Source organism: Tasmannia lanceolata, unplaced genomic scaffold (genome assembly GCF_043159265.1).
Source record: "Tasmannia lanceolata isolate RefF3 unplaced genomic scaffold, GAP_Taslan_0.1 ptg000015l, whole genome shotgun sequence".
NCBI lineage: Eukaryota > Viridiplantae > Streptophyta > Magnoliopsida > Canellales > Winteraceae > Tasmannia > Tasmannia lanceolata.
In genome coordinates, this window is record NW_027518692.1 from 17,880,957 (window position 1) to 17,905,186 (window position 24,230).

The 24,230-nt window shown below is 38.8% G+C and overlaps 1 protein-coding gene and 1 pseudogene across 3 annotated transcripts; one reads left to right on the forward strand and one right to left on the reverse strand.

The window, feature by feature from the left end:
- The first annotated feature begins 231 nt into the window (after window positions 1-231).
- LOC143893064 (D111/G-patch domain-containing protein) lies at window positions 232-19,292 on the forward strand. Of its 2 annotated transcripts, XR_013255702.1 has the most exons (5): window positions 232-503; window positions 607-1,158; window positions 5,378-5,443; window positions 6,224-6,762; window positions 18,521-19,292. XR_013255702.1 is itself a non-coding variant. In XM_077398013.1 (4 exons), exons 1-4 carry the CDS (start codon window positions 402-404, stop codon window positions 6,281-6,283), a joined length of 780 nt encoding a protein of 259 aa, XP_077254128.1. In that variant the 5' UTR covers window positions 232-401; the 3' UTR covers window positions 6,284-6,967. The 2 variants fall into 2 exon arrangements, 1 of the variants encoding a protein (XP_077254128.1); XM_077398013.1 differs by lacking the exon at window positions 18,521-19,292 and having other exon boundaries at window positions 6,224-6,967.
- On the reverse strand, window positions 15,398-23,883 carry LOC143893066 (squamosa promoter-binding-like protein 17; annotated as a pseudogene). The gene is made up of 4 exons (XR_013255703.1): window positions 23,140-23,883; window positions 20,789-20,997; window positions 16,609-16,745; window positions 15,398-16,463 (listed from the first exon to the last, which is right to left on the reverse strand). The product of XR_013255703.1 is annotated as a squamosa promoter-binding-like protein 17 (transcript).
- Window positions 23,884-24,230: the final 347 nt, after the last annotated feature.

Below are 24,230 nucleotides of genomic sequence, written 5' to 3' on the forward strand. Positions count from 1 at the left end.
AAAGACTATATAGCTAGGAACATAACAAAGAACATTGGATAGGATAGTGGAAGAAAATGACCCACGTAGACGAACCCAACTAGAGCTAGGATTAGAGTCGGGTGGATTCCATTCACCTTCTTCATGAAATTTTTCTAATGGATCCATTTAGCCAACCCCAACTAGTTTGGGAAAAAGGCCGTGTTGAATTGAGTTGAGTTGTGACGTGATTTCAATTGATGGCATGGTGTGATTTGCAAAATTCACTCAAATGTGAAGAGTTTCAAATTGAAAAAGTGGAAGACCCTTTTTGCAAATAAAGCAGAGTATTAAGACTTTGTTTTGCAAAATCCCCAAGGCGATCACAAAACAATACCGTTTGTGATCTTCCTTTGTTTTTTCTCTCTTTCCTTTTTATTTCAATGGCGGAAAAAGAAGCAGAAGAAGAAGATTATATGGGCGATCTTTCCCGCTTTCTCTCTCCGCCAGAAGTCTCTCATCCTTCTATCTCTTCTTCCAAAAAGGTACTCTCTTTTTCTTTTCTTTTTTTATATCTCTTTTTCTTTCTTTATTTTCTCCATTCAAACCCTCAAGACCCCCAAAACCCTAACTACTGTCCTTCTTCAGATCCCCAACACCAAAACCCTAATCCCTCAATCCTCAAAGAAGAAGAAAACAAATGCCCTAAACTGGCAAGAACAACGTAAAATCGACAGAGAGAGGAAACAGAAAGAAGAGGACGAGCAAACCCTAGCTAGATGCGAGTCTGCAATTCCACCATCAAACGTTGGATTCAAGATGCTCCAACAGATGGGGTACAGACCCGGATCCGCACTGGGCCGGGCCGGTCTGGGTCGGGCCGATCCCGTGGGGCTCACGATCCGAAGGTCGCGGGCTGGGCTCGGAAGGGAGTCCCCTGAGAAACAGAAGGAGAGAAAGGAGAAGTTTATGTTTGAGAAGAAAAGGAAGAAAGAGGAGGATTTGATGGCGGAATTTGGGTCTAGACAGAAGACTAATTGGAGGGTCCGGCGGGTTTTGGGGGACTTTAATAAGGCGAGGGCGGCGCTCTTTCAGTTGGAAAATAGGGAAATTGTGGAGGTAGAGAAGGATAAGGAGGAGGAAAATGAGGGGGATGAGAAGGCGGAGGAGGAGGAGGAAGAAGAAGAGATAACAGAAGAGGTATTGTTCTAATCTTTGAATTTGGGTTATTGTTTTTGCTTTTTGTTATTTTGTTTTATGGGGAATTTTTCTTTTGAACTAAAGTTCCGTCTCCTTTCAAATGAACATAATTAGTATCATATTATCAATGGACTTAGTTGCCATGTGGAAGATGGGATTAGAGGCAATTTAGATGGTGTTTTTGGAGCTATGATTTAACCGACACTTTGAATTTATTGTTGACACATGTGTCCTGTGTCCTGCTGTGTTCGACACGACACGCGTGTCCACCCGTGTCGACACTCCTTTGGACACTTTTAAATGTATTGCTAGGAGTTTTAGAAATGATGTGGGCGCTTGGACACTTATTTGTGTAATAATCAATAATTTTGAGTATGTAGATATCACCATTTCTCGATTTTTAGATGTTGACATGTCAGACAACTCATATCCGTGTCGAAACTCGACACACGAATCCGTATCGACAAATTATGATTACATAAACTTAGTCTTTTAGTTGTGTCCCTGTTTCTAGATTTTGGGGGTTTGCCGTGTCTGACACTCCATGTCACACTTGTGTCCGTGGCCACAAATCATAGTTTTGGAGTCACTGTGAGGAGGGGAGGTTGAAAAAATGCTTCTCGTGCAAGTGGAAGGATTTGTAGCCCCCTGACATATAACTTAGCAGGGGTCTTTTAAGCTTCACAGTGGGATTTTTTTGGAGTTTTAGGAGTAAGGGAATTCAGTATAAACCATGTTTCTATAGCATCTCAAAGACTGCCAGTTGACAAGGGATAGTTCGACCTATGGTTTGCTGCTCATTTGAAGCAATTTAAGCAATTTCCCAGTTTACAATGTTTTGAAAGGATGTATCCTTTTCAAGTTATAGACCCTTTTTAAAAACTTGAAAGTTGAACCTGAACTGAAACTCTCCGAGGAGGAACTAGCTGGCTACTCAATCAAGTCAACTTGGAGAGGTTTTTGATAAAGAAGTAAATGAACACTGATTTAGAACCGAATATCATACACAAGCTCGTGGGGGTATTAGATTTTGGGATGATGTGTGCGTGGGTAGTGTTAGTCTCTGCCATGCCCATGTAAGTATTTATTGGTTAGTATGTGAAAAAGGATCCTGGGTGGTGGACTGTTTTGAGAGTTAGGGGTAGGGTTGTATGATCATGGCGCTCTAGGTGCAACCTTAAGGAGGAGCAGATTGAATCTCTTACCGATCTATTGGGTCTTCTTGAAAAAATGTCTATAGTTATATATCACTTCCACATTGGATTCGAAGTCTTGCAGCCCGGATCCTAATGGAATTATCTCGGTTCGTCTTTCTTCCAATACTTTGTGGAGGGAGATCAGCCATCCTTTAGATGGGTGTAAATAAGAAAATCCTTTGTGCCTCCCAAGAACCAAGGTTTTTTTACCCTTGGAGGATCATGTTCCAAAAGACCAAAACACCTGATCTATTGAAGAGGAAGAGCTTCCATTTGGAAAACCGGTGCATTCTTTGTCGGTAACAAAAAGAATCGTGTGCATTCTTTGCCCGAAAGAAAAATAATCGTGTGCATTCTTTGCTGGAAATAAAAAGAATCATTTAACTATTTATTTATCCATTGTGAGTTTATAAGGCTTGTATGGAATAGGATCCTTAAGTTGTTCGGTATCTTTTGGGTATTCCCCATTCTTTTAGGGATCTTTTGGATGGTTGATGGGCTAGGGCTGCTAGGCACTTAGGGGAGAACGGTCAGATCATGGTTGATCACCCCTTTTACGGTCATTTGAGTGGCTTGGAGGGAGCAAAATTGATGTGATCCAACTATCATCGTAGTTCACTTGTTTTGTTTTTTTATGAGAAACATAATTGGTTAGGATATATTTCTATTTCTTTTACTTAGTTACATTATATCATAGAGGTTAGGGATGTACACATCACCTATAGCCCACCATATCCTTTTACCGATGGCCCACCTTCCTCATCTTTTTTCCCGAGGCCTACCATCACTTATGCCTAAGCCCAAGCATCACCTATTACAAAATACTTATTATTTGTAGTAAGTATGAACTTATTATTTTTAGTAAATGAAGACTTGCTATTTTTAGGAAGTGCGGACTTTCTATTTTGGCTCTGTTTCTTTCGACATAAAAATGGGTGTAAAAGTTGTTTTATGTTGTAAAAATGAACATAAAACAAATTTTACGTCCAATTTTACGTTGACAGAATTTGAGCCTTTTAGTAAATAGAAACCTTGGCAAAGACCTGTCAGCCCCATATATAAAGACCTAAAAGAGGAAACCCTGGGATTGTTTTTTTGAAAATCGCAAGAGCTGCCCCCCCTCTAGCCGCAAGATGAGTCTCATCTTCCCTCTATTTCTCTTCTCCCTCCTCTCTTCTCTTCTTTGTCTTCTTTCTCCTTCCTTCCTCATGCTTTGTCCATCGCTCGCTCTCTCTCTCTCTCTCTCTCTCATGATGTCTTGCTTCATCTATCCTACTATTTTCTGTTGTTGTTGCAGCCATATTATTCCCCTCCTGCTCTGTCTACTTGCTATTACAGCACCTCAGACCTCTCTTCGTTCCCTCGTTTCTCCTCTAAATCTGCTGCTTTGAAGCCTTGTTGTCTCTTCTCTTTTACCTGTTTTTCCTACCGCAGTTACAACCTATTCACCTTGCTGCAGCATATTGTTGCCCCTTTTCTTCCCAATCTTTTTCCTTTGTTTCTTCGTTGTAGCAGAAACAGTTCCTTTTGTTTCTCATTGCAGCAGCTATCTCTCTTGCATCTCTTGGAGACTCCTTCACCAAGAATACTAAGGCTGAAGCCCTGCGCGACCAAGTTATGGGTTCCCCCACAGTTTTATCTGATTACACCTTATCTTATTCCCTCTGTAAGCCTTTCTCATCAGATTACAAAACACATAGTTCCGTTTCTCCATTAACCTTTACCATCCACTGACCATAGATTAGTATTTTATTTCAGAGCTACATTGTATGACAGGCATATTTGGATATCTGATTATTTTTGTCTAGTGACCTCATTTCTTTGATCTGCAGTTTATTGTTTGAACCAACGTGGCCTAATTGGTTCTGTTGATGAGGATTTTAAAATTTATGAATCTTTATAAAATTCTATGGATGATTATTGAATGTTATGTGCTGTTTTATTTCATTTGGGGATGTTTGTTGCTATTAAATTGAACGAGAAACCATATTATGCTCCTAAGTTCTCAGAAGCTCGCTTGTGAACCCTAGGTTTGCGTCAAAGTGATATCAGAGCTTAGTTTTGCGCTGGAAACAGAAGAAAGAATAAAAGATCATTCTCTAGTAACACGTTTGGCGAAATCAGGATTCAGGATTACTTTTTGTCCATAGGTCATTATAAGAAAGCAGTTTAAGCCATTAAGGGCTATACTATTGAAGAATTGTATAGAACTGGTCAGTAATCATCTTGGACAGAGTGATCAAAGGAAGGAAAATAGTAAGATGGAAACCCTGGGCTCCTAACAGCCTCAAGCTGAACTTCAATGGTGCTGCCATGGGAAAGCCAGGGCCAGCTGGTATAGGCAATGTAGTTAGGGACCAGTTTGGGGAAGTCATCTTTGCCTATTCTGGTCCAATTGGTAGAAAAGATTCTAATAAGGTTTAAGCCTCAGTGTTCCTCATGGGTCTGAGGCTTTTTCGCTCACGATGGATGTTTTTAAGTGGGAGGAGATTCAAGAAACGCTATTTCCTAGGTGACAGAGACATCTATCAGTGGTCCGTAAAGGCTCAACAGAACTTTTAGTGAAATTCTGGATCTGTCTCTGCAGTTCAATCCCTCTCTTGCACCCCCATAGTGCAAATAAGGTGGCTGGTATGCTTTCCAAAGGAGGTGTGGGAAGAGACTCTATATTATAGCGGCAATCTCTGTCCCCTGTTTAATTTTATGTATTCTGCTTGTATTCTGTTTTGTTTCTCTTTAATAGAATGTGTTGTTTATTTCCTTAAAAGAAAGAAATCCTAAAATCTATGAGAAGAAGAAGCAAACATAGCATGGATTTAGAAATTCAGTGGTGCTTTTGTTCATACCTTCGAACTTATGTGAAGATGTTTCCATAGTTCTCTGACTTACTGTAATTACCTTTTTTTACCCTTATACTCTTAACCATTTCTTTGTTGGGCTTGCATATGGTGGTATGCCTTCAATTTCGCTTTAATTTTCATTCAGACATCTTCATGGGTTACAATTATCCAAATCGTTTGCAGGATTTGCAAGATATATTGATGAAGCTACGGGCTGAACATCGGTATTGTCTCTATTGTGGATGCCAGGTGAGCTACTCACCTTCAGAACACTAAAGATGTAAACAATGCACTGACTTTTCCTTATTTTAGGACACCATGAGCATGCAAATAATGCTCTAATTTATTTATTTTCTTATTGGTGGCAAGCTGTGAAGTCAACCTGGAAACCTATGGTTGGACATAGTGCTCCATACCACTAGCTTAATGTTCAAAAAATCGGGCTTGACCTTGAAATTGGTGTTTTGATTTCTTCAACTCAGCTGAGTCAGTTTGGCAACCTTTACAAGCAAAAAAAAAAAAAAAAAACACCCTCAGCTGAGTTGGGGAAAAGCTCAGAGATCTTATTAGAATGTGACCATGCTGGTCACCAACTTGTCTGATTTTCATGAAGCTGTGTTTTGGGATCGTTACAGGAGCATAGTTTTAAAATTCCCCTGTGCCATCGTGGACTTCCCCGAGTCTACTTTCTTTTCCCTTGGCCGCATTCCCCATTTTGCCTCAGTGTTTCGTGTTTTGGCCTAACTCCTTTGACTCTCCCGAGTTGTGACCGCATCAACCACGTTCTTGGCCGAATCCATGCCGAGTCGGCAAGGATTTTTCATGGCCGCATTTTGACCCTCATCTGCATTTTTAAACACTGACAAGGAGTCCAGGCAAACCAAGTCTACCCAGCCGAGTTTCAAAGCCATTAGCATATTTTGAATGTACATCAGGGTGTAGAACTACAATGTCACTAGCTTTGATTGTTTTTCTTATATGCCCATTAAGATTTGTTTTTCTTACATACCCATGCTGTCACTATTTCAGTATGAGTCGGTAGAGGCGCTGTCATCCAGTTGCCCTGGCCCCAACGAAGATGACCACTGAAATGGATTTCCATTCTGCAGCGTCCCCCAAGCCTATCATTTCAGTTCCGAACTTGAGAAAAGAAAATGCTCTCCATAGCAATGGATGGTCTAGGACCCCTACATTTCATTGTCTCTTGACTGAGAAGAGAAAAAATCAATGACATGAACATGATACATCAGAAGCTCAATAAACCAAAGAACTATGCCAAAAGTGGTTTGGGAGATTGTTTTCTATATTTGTCTCCAAATGTATCAAATGATTGAAGATGAAAAGGACTTCTATTTGGGAAAGTAAAAAGATATCTACTTGTGAAGGATGACAGGGTTCTGTATTTTTTAATCCTGATGATGATGCTATTGCAATGGTTGGCTCCAAACTGAGATGAATTTTGAGGAATGAGACTTGTTTAAAGTAGAGCAGTTTGAAAGCTAAAGATAAGGAGGGAAGGAGCTGAAGAAAGTGGTAAATGATGATTCATGCTTCGGAGATCACAACGGGTAAAGATATTTACTCCCTTAAGATGTCTTTCATTACCCTTCTTTTGCAATTGACATTATATTACTGGTTAACTGTGCAAATGACATATCTTTAGCTTGTCATCAAGGAACAGAACTAACAAGGAAAAGTTTTTTTTTTTATAAATTCAGTTGTGTTATTGTGAACCCTTAGCAGAGTTAAAGAAGTATGTTCTATTCTTTTTCTCACTGTTTTTGATAGATTGGGACTATTAAGACGCTAGTATATATGTAATTTGCTCATAATTAATAATATTTTAAGATCAGCTTGATATTAACAGAGTAATGTAGACCTGCAGATTGTTTGGAAAAACAATTACTATCTATATACGATGAACTGAGGGAGCAGAAGCTCCATAGAGAACAAATGCTCACAGGCTTCACTACAGTTAATTATAATCAATTTTTAGTCCTTTTGTTAATAGTTGCTAAGATCACTACATAGATCCAAGTCCAATTATTTGGTCTGTTTGATTGTTCGATGATTTTTGGGTATAAAAATTATTCCAGAACAAATGATTAGCATTTGTTGAACAACTGTCTCGGACAGAAATAATCCTAACTTATGACTATCCTAGAGAATGAGGGCAATTGAAATTCTAGATGAGAGATGGAATTTCACCTGCCGAAGGCAAAAAATTAAAAAAAATTAAAAAAAAATAACAAAATTTAAAATCATAAAAACAGAAAAAAAAAAAAAATCGTTGAAATTCATACTTTATAAGAATACCAAAATACCCCTATCTCAAAAATAACCAAAATACCCCATGTCATTGAAAATTGACTAGAAGGTTCCCCTATTTAAAACAAAAAACAAAAAACAAAATTGTTTTTAGAAAATAAATAAAGTGTTCCTATCTCATTGAAAGGACTAAAATACTTTTATCTCATGAAAAGTTGATCAAAATACCCCTACCTCAATCGAAAATGACCAAATTACCATTACACAAAGTTTATGTATCCGATCAGTTTTCAAAAAAAATAAAAAATTAATAAAAAGTCCTAGAAAAAAAAAAAATCAAGTACACTCTTATTTCAAATAACACGATAAAAACTCTCCTCATAACCAAAGTAGCCTTATCTTGTAGAAAATAACCAAAATACCCTTATCTCATGAAAATGATCAAAATACCCTTATCTAGTAGGAAATGATCAAATTACCCATAACTTATTGTAAATGGCCAAAACACCACTATTTCATATAATATTCCCAAAATACCCCGATCTTTCAAAACATAACCAAAATACCCTCATCTTTCATTCAACCATACATCATAGGGATTAGGAGTATTTTGATCATTTTTATGAGATAGGGGGTACTCTGTAATTTTATGAGTTAGTTGTATTTTGGTTATTTTTCCTAGGATAGGTTTTTTTGGCCATTTTCCATGAGATGAGTATTTTAACAATTTTCTTTGAGATAGGGTCATTTTGGTCATTTTCTCTGAGGTAATGTTGTGAGTGACATGGATCCAATGAGGCGCCCTTGCCGTTGGGCCCTTGCAAGGACGCCCTTCACTCTATCACTCATTTGGATAATTTATTCCTTGATAGTACAACAAGGAACAAACAGCAGACAAAAAAAATCCAAGACTGATAACAAAGTTGAGATCAAAACAATTCAGGACAAGCTATCCATGACAACAAGGCAATTTGGGGCAAAGTTTTGTTCAAAGATTATCCTGCAATCAAACGGTCCCAGTCCCAATTATCGTAGAATAACACTAATTTAGCATCATATTCTGTTTGCCTGTCTTGTTTTTGAAATTAGCACTCCTCTTTTTGACCATGTTTGGCAACCATGGGAAAAATTCCATAGAATATATTTTACCTAATGTAAGAGAGGGCAACAAGGTGGGAGAGAGATTTGAGGGGGTGGTGAGTGTGGAGAGCATAGGATTGGGCTGGAAAACAGTGAAAACAGAAAGGGAATTTTTTTTTCTTTGTTTACTGTCCCAATCACATCCTCTGATCCTCTACTTTCGGCCCTCTCAAATCTCTCACCAGTCCTCTCTACCGTGCTCTCTCCTTAGCTAAACAAATATCCCATGAATTATTTTTTTGCCGTTCCCAAACATGCCCATTTAACTTAGAGAACTCCAAATAAGAGAAGTTTAAAAGAATAGAAAAAAGGGCAGAAAAGTCAATTTTACGATCTATGTTAAAAGGCAAGTCTTGGATCCTATAACACTAATAGGTGGCCATATATGTGAGATAAAGACCATTGATTTTGCAGATTATGAGGTGACACACATGGCTTTAGGTCTCATCCCAAAACGGACATAAAGTGGGAAAGATAAGGTCCTGGAAATGTTAACGTCTGAACCTTTTTTTTTGGGTCGGTAAGCTGGATTGAACCTTTGACCTCACGGTTTGATGTAGGACGAGTAGTCAATTACAATTTCTAATTAAAGATAAGTTAGAATCTCATTAGATTAGGATTAGATAGTAATAGTTGTATTTTAGTTGAGAGAAATTAGGGAAAAAAAGGTCTATAAACGGACGAATGTGCATATTGAAATCATATCTTGGATGGAATAAAATTATTTCGACTGTTTCTTTCCTTGTGGATTCAAGGTTTTCCTCTTGTGGATTCAAGAGTTTTCATCAAGAAGACAGTGTTCTTCTACCGGGTTGAAGACGGTGAGCTTCGCCTATTCCGCACGCTTCCGCCGCACGCCAAAGTGGTATCATGATCCATTCCACTTCAAAGAAACTCATCCTCGAGTTTAGCTCTAGTCACTCCTTCCTGAAGCAAGCTGATGCCGTATACCAACAACTTAGTCCATTGTGTATGACTTCTATCGACGTCAATATCATTGCATAAAACTTTATCTTGATAATACTTTTTAAACGGAACGCGATGTCGTGGTCGTGATGAAAGCTTCTGATTGATCACGGACTTCAAAACTTCATATTGTCGCGGAATATCTAACTTGGGATCGCCATATGTCACCTCGTCACTTTCTTCTTCTGAGAATTCTTATTCTTCAACTTTTGATTCTTTGTTAACAACATGATCCACTAATGCTGGTGGCATTTCTTCTTCCCAATTGTCCTTTACAATTTCTTCTTCATAATCATTCTTGAGAATTTCTTCTCCTCTCTCAAGTTCAGGATCCCCATCGATGGTCTCTTCTGAAATAGTAGCCAAGTGCTCATCTTCATCATAAGCCGATCTAATTGTGCCTCCACTCTAGTTTCCAGTTTGACGGCGTCATTAAGAGTCCACACAGACTGCATCGAGATTCGATCTTGGATGGCAATGCCCAATTCACCAATGAATCGTATAATTTGTTGGATTCTACCTCTCTCCGTTCCACTCCCTTGGTATTGTTGAAATAGCACTTGATCAAAATATACTGGCACAAATCGTGCTCACATCAATCATTTCATCCTCGGCCAAGTACGAATTGGTGCCTTCATTTATCGTCTTCGGCGTAGCTGAAGTTGCTCCCACCAATCTGAAGCTCCATATGTGAGTTTATATGCCCACTAATTTTACCTTCTTTTCTTCAGGGATCTCCATGTAGTCAAAGAACAAATAACCATTCTGCTTCAACAAGGCAATTGAGGAAATCCTCGAAAGGAAGTAGACCATTGAAGTCTGTAAGTTGATAATTTCGATCTTGACTGAATCCCTGCCTTATATGTTGGAAGGGCACTTCATCGATCTCCTCATCGCTAGACTCAACTTCATCAATTGGCAGTCTTAAATTCAGATGGGGCAAATTATGAACCTGTCGATTGCAGGTCCCTTTATCGATCATATTTGGGTTGTTAGCATTGATCCAAATTGCGTTCAAAGGCATCCGTCAATCGAGCAATAGCTGTGTGTACCTCATGCATCTATCTTTGATTTTTATGACAAAAGGCCTTACTGTAGACATGATTTTATTCCTCATGCACCTCCTGAAGAGTTACTTTTGCCCGATTCATTATTGATAGCCATCGACACAAGGAGAAACAATAGATGGTTAGGGGTTAAGATCAATGGTGAGGATGTAGGTGTGGTTGGGCAAAGGAAGCAGGGATCGATTGGCTTCAGATATAACAGGAGACTGCTGGTTTTGGTCACATGAGGCTAGACAAAGGGGGTGAAAAGAGCCTTTTCGGTTAATAAAGGGCTGAAGTGTTTGCAGCCTATGGATAAATTGTACTTGGGTTAAGTTACTTTTAAGACTTCGGGTAAAAGGAAGATTAGGAAAGAAATTAAGGGCTGATAAGGTGAGTCTTGGGCTGAATTAATGAAGGGTTTCTCACAGCTGAACAAGGTGGATGATCGGTTATACATGGAGGGAGGAAAATGGCTGAGAAGAAAGAGGAAAAGTGGTGGTTTTACAATCTGTTAAAAGGCTGTTGGAAGGGTGTAAGTCGCCTAAAATCTGGGGGTTGTGCGGCCAATAGAGGGGGTGACTTTCGGATGAAATAAAATAGGGAAAGATGGCCCTTTTTCTTTTGTGGCTTTCTCACATTGATCAGTTGACTGGATTAGGAGGGTGGTGAATGGTGCTAATTAGGGGTGCAAGTTTGGCCCATATCAGCCCTGACCCGCCCTGAGCCCGAACAGGGTCTGGGCTGGATTTTCCAACCCTGAGGGCAGGTCAGGTTTCATTTTTTAGGCCCTGACTCAAGGTAGGGTCGGGTTCAGGGTTAATAGCTCGGGTCAGCCCGACCGGGCCCTACCCTAAGTTTTCTATTATAGAATTGAACCATCTGTGCATGTTTCTTTTGCTAATGTTTTCTATTATCTTGGATTGATGTTTCTTTAGATTATTACTATTAATTGTATATGCTGCCCGCATGTTGTTGAATTCATATTGTCTTATTTTGTTCAATTTCTCTGTTTATTGATCATTTTGTTCTATATGATATGTGGTTGCTTTACTTTTGACACTCTTAAAAGGTGTTTGCACTAGGGTCAACCAGGGCTAGCCTAGCCTAGCCCTCTCCAATCAGGGCCAATCAGGGCGGGCAATGGGTTGAGGTTTTTCGGTCCTGACTCAGGGTCAGGGCCGAGATAATGGGATCCAGGGTTGGGCTAGGGTTTTGAAAAACCCGACCCTGTTGCAACCCAGTGCTAATCGGCTGAGATAAATATGAAGGGTATCGGCTATTTTATAGGGAAAATGGGTGTTTTGAGTTTTGAAAAGATAAGGGAAACATCTAAATAATAGGGACATGCGAAAAATGGCTAAATTTTTAGAGATTTTGGGATGCATATGATGGCATAAGCGTTATAAAATAGGAACGGATTTTTTTATTTTTATTTTTTGAAGTCCCATTATGGCAACCACAGTGTTAACGGCAAACAAAAAAAAATGAGAAAACTAGAAAGAAAAATCAATCTACTGGTGGTGGTGGATGGTGGTAGAGATTCAAGATGGAAAAATAGAACCTGAGTAAAGCTCAAAGAAACTAAACTTCTAGCAGGAAGATGGATGGTTGAAACAAGCGGCTTTTATCCTAGGAAAAATCTCGCTTTGATACCACTTTGGCATAGGCGGAAGCGTGCGGAATAAGCGAAGATCACACAGTCTTAAACCCGGTAGAAGAAGAACACCGTCTTCTCGACAAAAACTCTTGAATTCACAAGAGGAATACCTTGAATCCATCCACAAGGAAAGAAGCAATAGAAATAATTTTATTCCATCCAAGATATGATTTCAATACACACACGGCCATTTATAGAGCATTTATTTCCTAATTTCTCTCAACTAAAATACAACTATTACTATCTAATCCTAATCTAATAAGGTTCTAACTTATCTTTAATTAGAAATTGTAACTAACTACTAAATCTAAACAAATCGTCCTACATCAAGGTTGGAGAACAAAGCCTCAACCAACTCAGCTAAAGGCTTGATCAGACTTAAATTTTCTTGATGGAATCCTAAATGGGCTTAATCGATCAACGGCATAAGATCGTCCCATTGAGCCCGATCAGATGATCTTATGCCTTTGGATCTATTAAGCCTCAGCATAAAAGAAAGGAACCCTACTAACAGTGGACAAGCACAATCTTGAAATTTTTTGAGGTACCTCAAAAACTCAGGAAATTATTTTTTTTTTGGGCTCCATTTCTTTCAACATAAAATGGATAAAACAAATTTTACACCCCCTTTTAAATGGAAAATGGGCATAAAATTCGTTTTACGCCCATTTTACATATAAAGAAAATATGTGGAGTCTATCTCTTGTCTTTCCATCCTGACCAAAGTTGATATATCCAATATATCAGCCATTTTTCTCCTGGGCAGTGATATCCACTAAACCGGCCTCTTAAAAAGTGGGCTGTTGTTGGATCAAAACATCAAGGTAAAAGAAAATCATATAACTAAGCTAAGTAGTTGTCGAGAATTTCTATGATGAATGGCCTTATGAACAAGTACTCAGCATCCTGACAAATATCCCATCCTTGATATTTGTTCTTACAGCATTTCATCATATAATTTCTCAGTAGTTGTCTATTGATAGGAGTCTTTTTATTGGAGAATCTTGGGTCGTTTGAACTTTTGAAAGATTGGGGAGAAGTTTTACTCGTGAAAATTAAGTTAACTATTCTTCTTCTTCTTGGTGCTACGGTTTCCGCTAAAAGAAATATTTGAGTTTTGTTTTTTTGTTGCAATTTCTTCTTCTAATGTTCCATTAGTCTGACATCTGTGTATAGTAATTGTCCCCTCTGAAATTAGAACTTGTCCCCTCTTAAAAGCTCTTACAAGCCACTATAAAAACTAGAAGACAAGGCAGTGCATGCAATTATTAAAAGATGGTTGTGCTGATATCATTCTTGCCCATGTTGCATTGAAAATAATGGCCCCACTGCACCAAAATATGGAAATTTTATATCGTGTAAGTCCATATCGTTCATTATTTTTCATAGAGTACTGTATAGGCCACACTATATGATGACCCAAACTGTCTATTTGATGGGCCACATTCTAAATAGGTTTTGCCTAAAAAATCATTTCCATTGGATGATCCCAACCCTCCAATCTATAGAGGCTTCGATAATATGTAGTTCCGCAAGATTGGAGGGCTAAGATCATCCAATGGAAATGATTTCTAGGGCCCAACCTATTTAGAATGTGGCCCACCAAATGGGAAGTTTCGATCATCCTATGGCGTGGAGCATACAGTATTTTTTGAAAGACAATGGATATGAGTTGTAAATTGTGGTTTCCACCGTATGCATGGGTTTGGAAGAGATTGATCGCGTATTATATGTAGTTAATTCCTGGCTCCGCCCCTGATCGTATCCATTGATCCGAATGGAAACCATAAAAATGGAAAAAACCATTGAATATATCTTGTTCGACTAATTCTAGGCCCCATGATTCGTCAAGCCTTTGATCAAGCTCAGTTTAGGATTTCACCAAGAAAAGCTAAGCCGTTGATCTTTGTAACCATTTATGTTTCGCTCACACATGATCTTATATGCACTCCCTAATTGAGAATTGCTAGGGTCCATCGCAAAAGACATTTCACGGAATGTCTGTTGTATGAGAGAGCAGCCACCTCATGAATAATGACAAAATCTTTTGGAAAGTGAGCCTATGTGGCGGCTCTCTCATGCAACAGAGGTTCCGTAAAGAGCAACCCATATTAAATGCAGTAACCGAAAATTTAGGTGACAGATAGTGAACTCTCCTCTCCTCTTGTGGACGTTGCACGGTGCTTAGTTAACATGTTTTTCCGTGTCTGTGCATCTTACATATATTCCGTATTTGTGCTTGGTGAGTTTGCTCATTTGAATAGTGTGCATATATAGAAAGTCAAGTGAATGTGCATGTCGAAAGGAAATTAAGGAAAAGGAGAAGCTTGGATGTGGAAATGCGGACTAAGGTGCTCTACATATGTAGCTTTCGCTCTTCCTAACGTTAGGTGATTAGGCTTGGTAAGTTTGCTCATTTGAATAGAAATATGAAAACAAAGAAATAGTCTTCCAAAGGTTTCTTCGGTGGTTGTGTTTCATTAATTATTGATTTAATTAGAAGAGATTAGTAGGTAAAATAGTTAGACATTCCCTTGTTATCTAAAAGTTAGACATTCCCACATGGGACAGTTCCTGCTCTTCAATATATTGGCTAGAAGTAGGGGCGCAACTTGGGTCAGGCTCAACCCGAACCTGACGGGTTCAACCAGATTTTGGCTCGGGCTGGGTTGGCATTTTCTCGGGTTGGGTTGAGTTAGGGTTGGCTGGGTTGGGAAAAGCCAACCCGATTTAATTCAGATTGGGTTAGGGTTGAGGCCTTGGCAACCCGACCCAAACCCGACCTCTACCTTCTAATTTTATCATGATTTTCATAGGATTATGTTTTCCTTTCTTGTATTTTTCTATTGGGTCGTAGATAACCCGATCCCAACCCGACCCGATTTGGAGGCGGGTTGGGTTAGGGTTGACCATCCTCAACCCGAGACTCGGGTTAGGGTTGAGGGAATGCTATCTCGGGTTAGGGTTGAGGGTTGACCTCAACCCGACCCGAGTTGCACCCCTAGCTAGAAGGAACCACACCCTAGCTTGAAGCTTGAATTTGTAGCTGGACAAAACAAATGTAAAAGGCGATCTACATCCACAGGGAAATCTCTAAAAATCAAAGGAGTAGGATCATCCAATTGGTAAGAATTTCAGAACATGGCAGACTGCATGGAAGTTCAGTAGTTTTAAGAAAGTTTTTTGTATCTGCTAGATACTTCTTCACATGTCTCTACAACATCAAAGCAAGTAAAAAAAGGGAAATGATATCTGCACCAAGTGTTCCTGATAAACATGCGCTCCACTTGTTTGTCATGTAGTATTTAAAGGGATGTCAGAGGATATTACGGTTCTCAAAAAAGAGCTTAAAACCCTTTAAATGCTAGACGACAAACAAGTGGAGCGCATGTTTATCAAAACACTTGGCGAAGATATCATTTCCCAAAAAAAAAACATTAAAGAAGTTTCAGATCCAAACCATGTCTACCAGAAATACCCACTTAAGGGGAAGTGGAATTAACACAGTTCGTGTGAATGCCAGTAGGAAACCTGAGAAGGAATTCACGCAATAACTTGGCAAGATCACAGCTTTTGAGCTGTGGAGGCTTAAAGAGAACCATCCATGTGATGGCTGGAAGAAACATAAGCCATGTACTGGCTGCTACCCGGCCGAGGTAACTCGAGCTGATCGGATAACTGATTATCAACAGATTCAGGCAGTTGTCCCACACCCAACTTGGGAGGGAGTTCAAGTCTGTTGCCGCTAGATTCATGGCTCTTGAAAGCCCACGCATTGTTCATAAAATTGTTAGTGACAGTGCCGTGAGGAGTCAGTTGAGCTATGGGAGCACCTTCGTTGTTCGAGAAGCCATTAACTGCAACACCTGAAGCTCGATTTCTTGGGTCCCATGGCTGATTTGACAGAAGAGAGAGAGAGCACAACCAGAGTCTCCGGAGACTCCTGTGAAACATTCACCGGATGGCATTTCCGAAACAGGAAAGACTGTCCCACCCACTGAACTGTGAAGCTGCGTATCAAAAGGGGAATCTACACTGCCCTAACATGGAAGTGGAAGATACTTTCCAGTGGCCGAGACTTGATTGTTGGGAACCCGATCGCCAACTCTTATAGTCGGCCATATCTCTCTTCCCGGCAATCTTTGGTAAGTGTAGTTCATAAGAAAGCCACCAACTCTGCCGTTGCCAGCTGTGAAAACAAGTGCTAGAAAACTGAAATCAAATGATCACAAACAAAAAGACCATGAAAACTTGGAATCACTTGAGGTCTGTGGCAGTGGTCAGAGTCCCTCTTGAAAAGAAATGGAAAGAAATACTTTGTGATGGTGTCTGACCATGAAAAGATGATGATAGCCGCCCAAAATGCGATGATAAAGACCCAGGGGGTGGCTTTCTTCGACGCTCATTGTGACTAGCTAGACGTCTTCGACAAATACGTTTTCCTTAGTCGAATTCAGATAGCTGATGAAATCTGTGCAGAAGCTACTCAACCAGTCACTAATTAAAATAACCATGAAAACCAGAGCCATGGTTGTCATCACTAGGAAATAGTACAATGGTATTCTGTAAAATAGATCCTTGTTAAAATAGATTGTTTAAGCATTTGATGCTTAATTTCATTACTTATTCATGTATTCTACTTCATTCAGAGTTTTATAGAGGTTGTTATCACTAAGAAAAAGTACAAGCAAGATTTGATTGTCAAAAAAAGAGGTTTCATGTAGCATTCGTTTTACATTTTCATTTCTAGGTCTACCATAATGCAGGCTGCCGATGTTTCTCACTAGGCACTAATCAGTACAGAGCCTTCCTTTCCCAGTAGACAAAATGAAGCTTGATTATTATTCTACTTTAATTTGAAGGTAATTGTTAGATGATCTTCTTATAGGGATATTCCTATCCTTTTGTATAATTGTGAATTTCTTCTACTTATTCATTAGTTATCATTAGACATGGTAGAATAATCTTTTTACACCTTTTGCAATCATATTTAATGCAAAGGCATGGTTTTAAATTTCCACCGAAACTGGCACGAAACAACAGAAATGTTTCAGTTTCCATCCCTACTGAAATGCATACTGAAATCGAAACACATACATAAACCAAAACTGTAAGTGTATTAATGGTATATTATATCGGTTGTGTTATATAATTGTATTGATATGAATTGCATGTGAAATGTGATGTATTATGTATAAATATTTATATGAATTATATGTGAAATGTTGTCTGTTCTAAATTATCAAACATGCACGACAACGCATGTCACTAGGTGTTTGATGCTATTAAACTATTATGGATGGTTGTCTTGCTTATGTCATGATTTCTAAGTAATGCTTATTCTAGATTTTCCCAAAGTTTCATACGTTTTCATGATTTTACAAGATTTCGACCAAAATTTCCTGCTGAAACCGAAACATTTCTGTTTTCGTAGCGACCGAAACCGAAATTTAAATCCTTTTGCAAAGTTACAGAGCCTTCCGTTCACAGTGAACAAACTAAAGCTTGATGTTAGTCTACTTTAATTTAAAGGTAAGTGTTAGATGATGTTATTATAATTCCTATCATTTTATATTACTGTGAGTTTCTTCTACTTTTTCATTAGTAATCATTTGACAGGACAGAATGATCTTTTTAAACCCTTTTGCAATCATATTTAATGCAAAGAGTTCTCATGAATAATACACTTGATCATTGTCAAATCTTTCTTTTGTATTTTATAAGTTTTTGGAGTGGTAAATCTCCAAAATACTAAAGGAATAAAATAGTCAATGATGCATTTCACTTTATTTGTCATTCTCTAATAACAGATATCATTATTAGTGATGGGGGGATTTTATTTCGTTCATATTCTATCTTTGGTCATTTTTTACATATTTGAAGAAAGAGGATTGCTTAGCTGCAGAGGAGACAACCCTTATACACGCGAACAAATCTTCACGGATCCTACTTTGACAGGTTGAAAACCATTCAAAACATGGCAACTTTTATGCATTAAAAATGGGCTGGCTTGTTCGAGGTGTATCTCACATATGTTGCATCCGCAGCTAGTATTTCCCTTTGAAGCGATAAATAATAAATTTCTTCTTGGAATTTCTCTATAATTCCATCATTTTATGGATCCTTCCTTTGTCTTCCATGGTTATAATTTATTTACTAATTGCTAAACAAATGCAATTTCAGTCAAAGCTTATTTTATCTTTGAATTTTTAATGAATTGATTATGCTCACATTCAAAACTTACAGGAGAAAGTATTGGGACAGTCACATGAAGCTACTCTAAGGGGTATGGGGAAAGCCACATGAAGCTATTCGAAGTTGAATAGTGTCAAAAAGAAAGTGTATCTCATTTTTGTGCCACTAACTGGTGTCATAGTTCTCATTCACCACTTCACATTTGAAGAAACTCAGTTTTATCGATTCCCATGTCCGCCTCAAAACAAGAACCCAACAACTATGGAAATCCCCGCAATACCTTTTCGGCTTCTTGCTAGGTTCCAAGCTCATCTTACAAAGGGACACCTGTTGTTTCCAACTATTGAATACCATTCTTTGTAAGAATGAACTTGTCAGATTCCAACGCCATTTTGAATACATGTTTGTCGAGGAAAACCCAAAGATATGGGATTTTCTTGGCTTCTAGCACACGAAGGACGTTCTTCGGTATTACAACATTGCCAAAAGTGAACTTGAGTTCAGCATCTCCTTCGCTAGCAAGCTTGGACGCAGAAATGTTCTCCATGAACATCGCTGAGCCATCCTCTTCTATTAAGTCTTGAAAATGCTATGATTTCCTATCACGTACCTAGTTGCACCAGTGTCAATCCATCAATCTCTTTCATATAATATCAATTTGATTTAAGATATCATCCCAATGAAGTGTCTACGATCATCCTTCTTGATGGAATCTCATTGGCTCTTGTTGTCAGGTTCCTTCACGCGACAATTCCTCACCCCAATGGCCTGGCTTGCTACACTCAAAACAGCCTTCTTCTTATATCTTGTTCTTCCTTCTTGAAGCACCTTGACTTATTGGATTTGTTGGATTTCTATCTGAATTACTATTTAACCATGTGAGCCTTGGCACAACTTTGGAATTGTTCATTTTCCTTGCGAATCAATTCATGTCCTCTACTCGAAGATAATGCACTAGCTAAATAAAAATCATGTGTCATGTCTTCATTTTTTGCATCAGACTAAGCCGATCCACCTTCCATGACGTTGGCAGCTTGGATATTATTGTTTCGACTTGAAAATTCTCATCCAAGGTAATCCCACTTGAGATTATCTCATTTGCTATAAGTTGGAACACCATCACATGTGGCTTCTTATTCACAAAATTGAATTCACTGCAGTTTTTCTACATGAAACTTCTCCGGTGTAGGTGTTAGGAGAATAGCTGGATTATGGAAACCAAGTCTACATGAAACTTCTTCTCATTCAAAAATTGGGCTCGATAACTCTATCTTAGTGATAACGTAAAGGTTAAGCCGATTATGGAAACCAAAATCAGTATGTCGCAAACTGATATTGAGAAACCTACGTGTGGGATGTTGATCAGATGCAAAAATCTTAGACAGAACAAACTTATTGACTTATTTTAGACCAATTATAACCATTTATTTTAACATTTGCATGTCTTCAGTAAAGGCACCCATTCAGTATTCCTTTTTCATCTGAAGCCCAGTATCCAAAACCCAATAACCAACTCCAATTCAAGAACAAAACTCGGAACCAATGAGGAAATAAACAAGGAAAAAAAAAAGAGAAATTGAAAAACAGAGCAAAACTCTAAGAAGAAAATCTCTCCCATGTTTCATACCCTTCCACAACAGAATCAACCGCACATTAATTCCCAAACATTTCAATTCAACAACAGAATCAAATTCAGACACAAGCAAAAATTTATACCTCAAAACAGCATTCCATTCCTGAGAACGAACCATTACTAAGATACCAAACCCAAAATCAAAACACCAACACTCCAAAACCCAATAATAAACTCAGATTCAAGAAGATAAACAAACCCTTGAACAGAATAAAGAAATGAAAATACAATAACAGTAACAGCTACAATCAAACTAACAAACACGCCTGCGATACCAGCATAAATTCAGTTTTTAAGGATTAGGCAAGCCTACCAAAGGATTCCAAATTAGTTGCTAGATGCGACCGTGTATTCCTGATATTCGCAATAATTAATGTTGTTTCTTTGGAGGAAAGTGCATTCATTGTTCTATTTTTCTTGTATTATGATGGGTTAGAGGCAAGGCTTTATGTCCTCCAATTGTATCATTTATTAATATTAATAAAATTTAAGCTGCTGCCCTGGGTTCCTAGATAAATTCCTAGTTAAAAAAACAAACTAAAAAACAAGGGAAATCTCCAAACCAGCAAACAGAGAACCAAAACATAAACAATGCCCACCACAGAAGCAAATTAAGAGAGAAAAACAAAGGTAGAAACAGAGGAAAGCTATACCCATAAAAGAATAAAACCCAAACCCCAACTTACCTACTACACTGCTGACAAAACCTCTGCTCCAAGCCAGCAATAATCACTTTAGGAGACTTCGAGTGCATTGCACAGACCTTGTGCCTACAGTAATAAGCCTTTGCACCAGTCAAATCCACATTGCACCCTTCAACCTGACATCTTGGAGGCTGCCCACCATTTACCAAACCTCTCCCCTCCCTTGGAGCCTCGGACGATGAAAAAGCCATCTGTTTTTTTTTATGAAGATAACAATTTTATTAAATAATAATGGTTTATATGTGAACTTCAGGGGGTTAAGGATTGCCCCCATATAAAAGGATTTGCTAGAAGCTCCTAATTTGGCAAATCATTGGCACTTCTAGGAATTAGAGAAAAAGAGCAAACACTTAACAAACACATCTTTTATTTCATCCATAAGATTAGCAAGTCAAAGGGAAAGAGCAAACACCAAACCAACACATCTTTGGTTGCCACATGCCTGGCATCCTCAAGGATCTCCTAAGCAAAAAAAATCATTTTTCTTCAACTTTATGGTGCTTGGTTGCCAATGTAGCATCAAAATCCCTGGAGACTACCAGGCAAGTTTCAGAGGCAATAACTGTATGTCTGGTTACATGGCACCAATGTCTCCTCTAGGGACGGAGCCAAGGGGGGTCCAGAGGGGGCAATTGCCCCCCCCCCCCCCACCAAATCTAGAAAATTTTCAAAATCTATGGATTAAGAGTTTTTCATAAAGTTAACCCCTCTTCTATGAAAATCATGAATCTTCCCTATCATATAGGCTTTTGCCAACTAAATTAATGTATTTTTCCACCTAGATTAACTCTATCCAGAATCTTCCACCTATTAATGCCCTCTCTCTCTCTCTCTCTCTCTCTCTCTCTCTCTCTCTCTCTCTCTCTCAATATTAATCAATGCCCTCTCTCGTTTCAACTGATTTGCTGAGGGGAATGGCACATTATCTGCATTATTGTATATGATGTAGGCCCGTATTTGAAAAATAGTACACCACAAGACAATCAAAACCGCCCATTTGATTAGAGTCACAAGATTTTACATGGCGTAGGCCCGTATTAGAAAAATTGTATTGTACGGGCTGCACCACAGGATGATCTAAACCGTCCATTTGATGGGCCAAGACAAAATAGGTCGTGCCCAAAAATTCATTTATGTTGGAACATAATATGATGTACACCTCTATATATTAGAGGGCTAGGATCATCCCATTTAAATGAATTTTTGGGCACATCCTATTAACGTTGTGGCCCATCAAATGGACAGTCTGGATCATCCTATGGCATGGCCTGTACAATACTTTTTGAAAAATACTGGACTATACATGTGAAAACTCTCTACTAGTTAATTATGAGATTTTATATGTTGTATGAATGTAAAGCCAAGTATTTTTTTTTAAGTAGGGCCCAATTCATAAGATGATCCAAACTATTCATTTGTTGCACACGATATAAGTAGGTTGCACATCTGCACCCGTAAATCATCTCCATAGGATGATCCTAACCCTCCGATCTATAATGGGATTGCTAGCTATAGAGACCTCTATAGATTGAATGGTTAGGATCATCCTATGGTGATGATTTACGTGATGCAACCTATTGATGTTGTGGCCCAATAAATGAACGGTTTGGATCACGTATGAAGTGGGCCCCGTAGTATTTTTTGAAAATGCTTGACTTTATGTGAACGCAAGATATAAAATCTCAAATATTATTGGGATTTCAAAGTAGAAAGTGATCCTCTTGGGGAGTCTTGGAATTTATTAAATCACCAATATTCTTGGGCAATGGATAGTGGGCCCTACTACATCAAAATTTGAGGTGTAAAATGTGGGCTCCACCTTATGCATAGGTTAGGGGGGAGATGGTGGGCCCTACCTATCAAACACGAAGTGTAGAATGGTGGGCCTCAACATGCTATAACAACCTTCTTTGCGACTTTGCCCCCCCCCCCCCTAGAGCAAATTCCTGGCTCCGTCTCTGGCCTCCTCCTTGTACTTTCCAAGCCAAATTTCTCAAAAAAGAAAGAATTTGACTTGGAAAATCTCTCTCTCTCTCTATTGATAATGACACCCCCTCCCACTTGATAATGACACCCCCTCCCACTGCTCTACGAGGTTGGCAACCAAACACTACTTATCACTATTCAACAAGGTATATTCTAGGTAAATCAAATGCTTGTTTCCACCCTATTGACTACTTATACCACCAATCTACAAGGTAACTACCTGTACCCAAACAGAGCCTTATTTCATCCATAAGATTAGCGAGTCAGAGAAAAAGAGCAAACACCAAACAAACACATATCTTTTATTTCATATGTAAGATTTAGCCGAGTCTCCTAATCCCTTTAGCCCACAAGACTGTGTTAGAGGAGTTACCTGTTTTGGTGGCCGAAACCCCAACACCCACATCCTCAAAGTGAATTTTCTTCCCAAATTTCAAGCTGTTCAGAGTATCAGTGGAACCAGAAGCCCCTGAAACTGCTAAAGAGCTAGAACCCATCTCCATTTCAACTGTTCATTTTCCATTCATGGTTTATGGTGGGGCATAAGAGGTGGGTTTTTTAGGAGAGATGCAGTTAAAGATCCATTGGGAAGAAAAGGAAGACTTGGGTTTTGCTGTAACAGCTCTTTTTATGGAGATTGTGGGGTTGTATAAAGCTGACACCTGGCATTTGGGCCATGCCAGCCCTTTTAGGAGTACTCTGAACTCTGAAGGGCTGTCAAGAGAGAAAGAGACAGACAGAAGACAGAAGAAAGAAGACAGTAGTACTTTGTCTCAGTATAGCTTTTGAATGCTTTTTCTTCTTACAAGCTGTGAACTCAACCCTCTTGAAAAAGCAAGATTTGTAACTGAACGTGCTTTTGCTTTTAAGAAAAAACAGAGACCCAACTTTTAGATTTGCATGAGTGGCTCTTTTTTCTCTTTCGGGTGCTGGTCTTTGTGTGGGGTTTGGGAAAGTTCTAGTCCCTGGTGCTCTGCATACAAACACTATGAAAATTGAAAAGCATCCAATTCTCCTTTTTGACAATGATAAATTTTTACTTGTTGTTTTCGTTATTTGAATCGAACTATCAATTTTGGATGAACCCAAGGGACTGGAGCTAGTTTCACCTGGTGACTCGGACGAGTTGAGTAGACTATGACTCGGTGGTCCAAGTGGTTGTGGGACCCACCATCATCTTTGAGTTTGATGATAGTGTACTTGAACTGGTGGCCTTTGGGCAATGTGAAAATTTAAAATTCGGTAACTATAGTATTAACAGGGAAATGATATCAGCACAACCATGTTTTGGTATTTGCACTAACCCATCTTGTCTATTGTTATTTAAAGAGCTGTCAGAGGTTATTACAGTTCCAAAGAGCTTTCACAAGCCAATTAAAAAAGAAAGGACAAGCTAGGTTTGTGCAATTATTAAAACATGGTTGGGCCTCATCGTAGA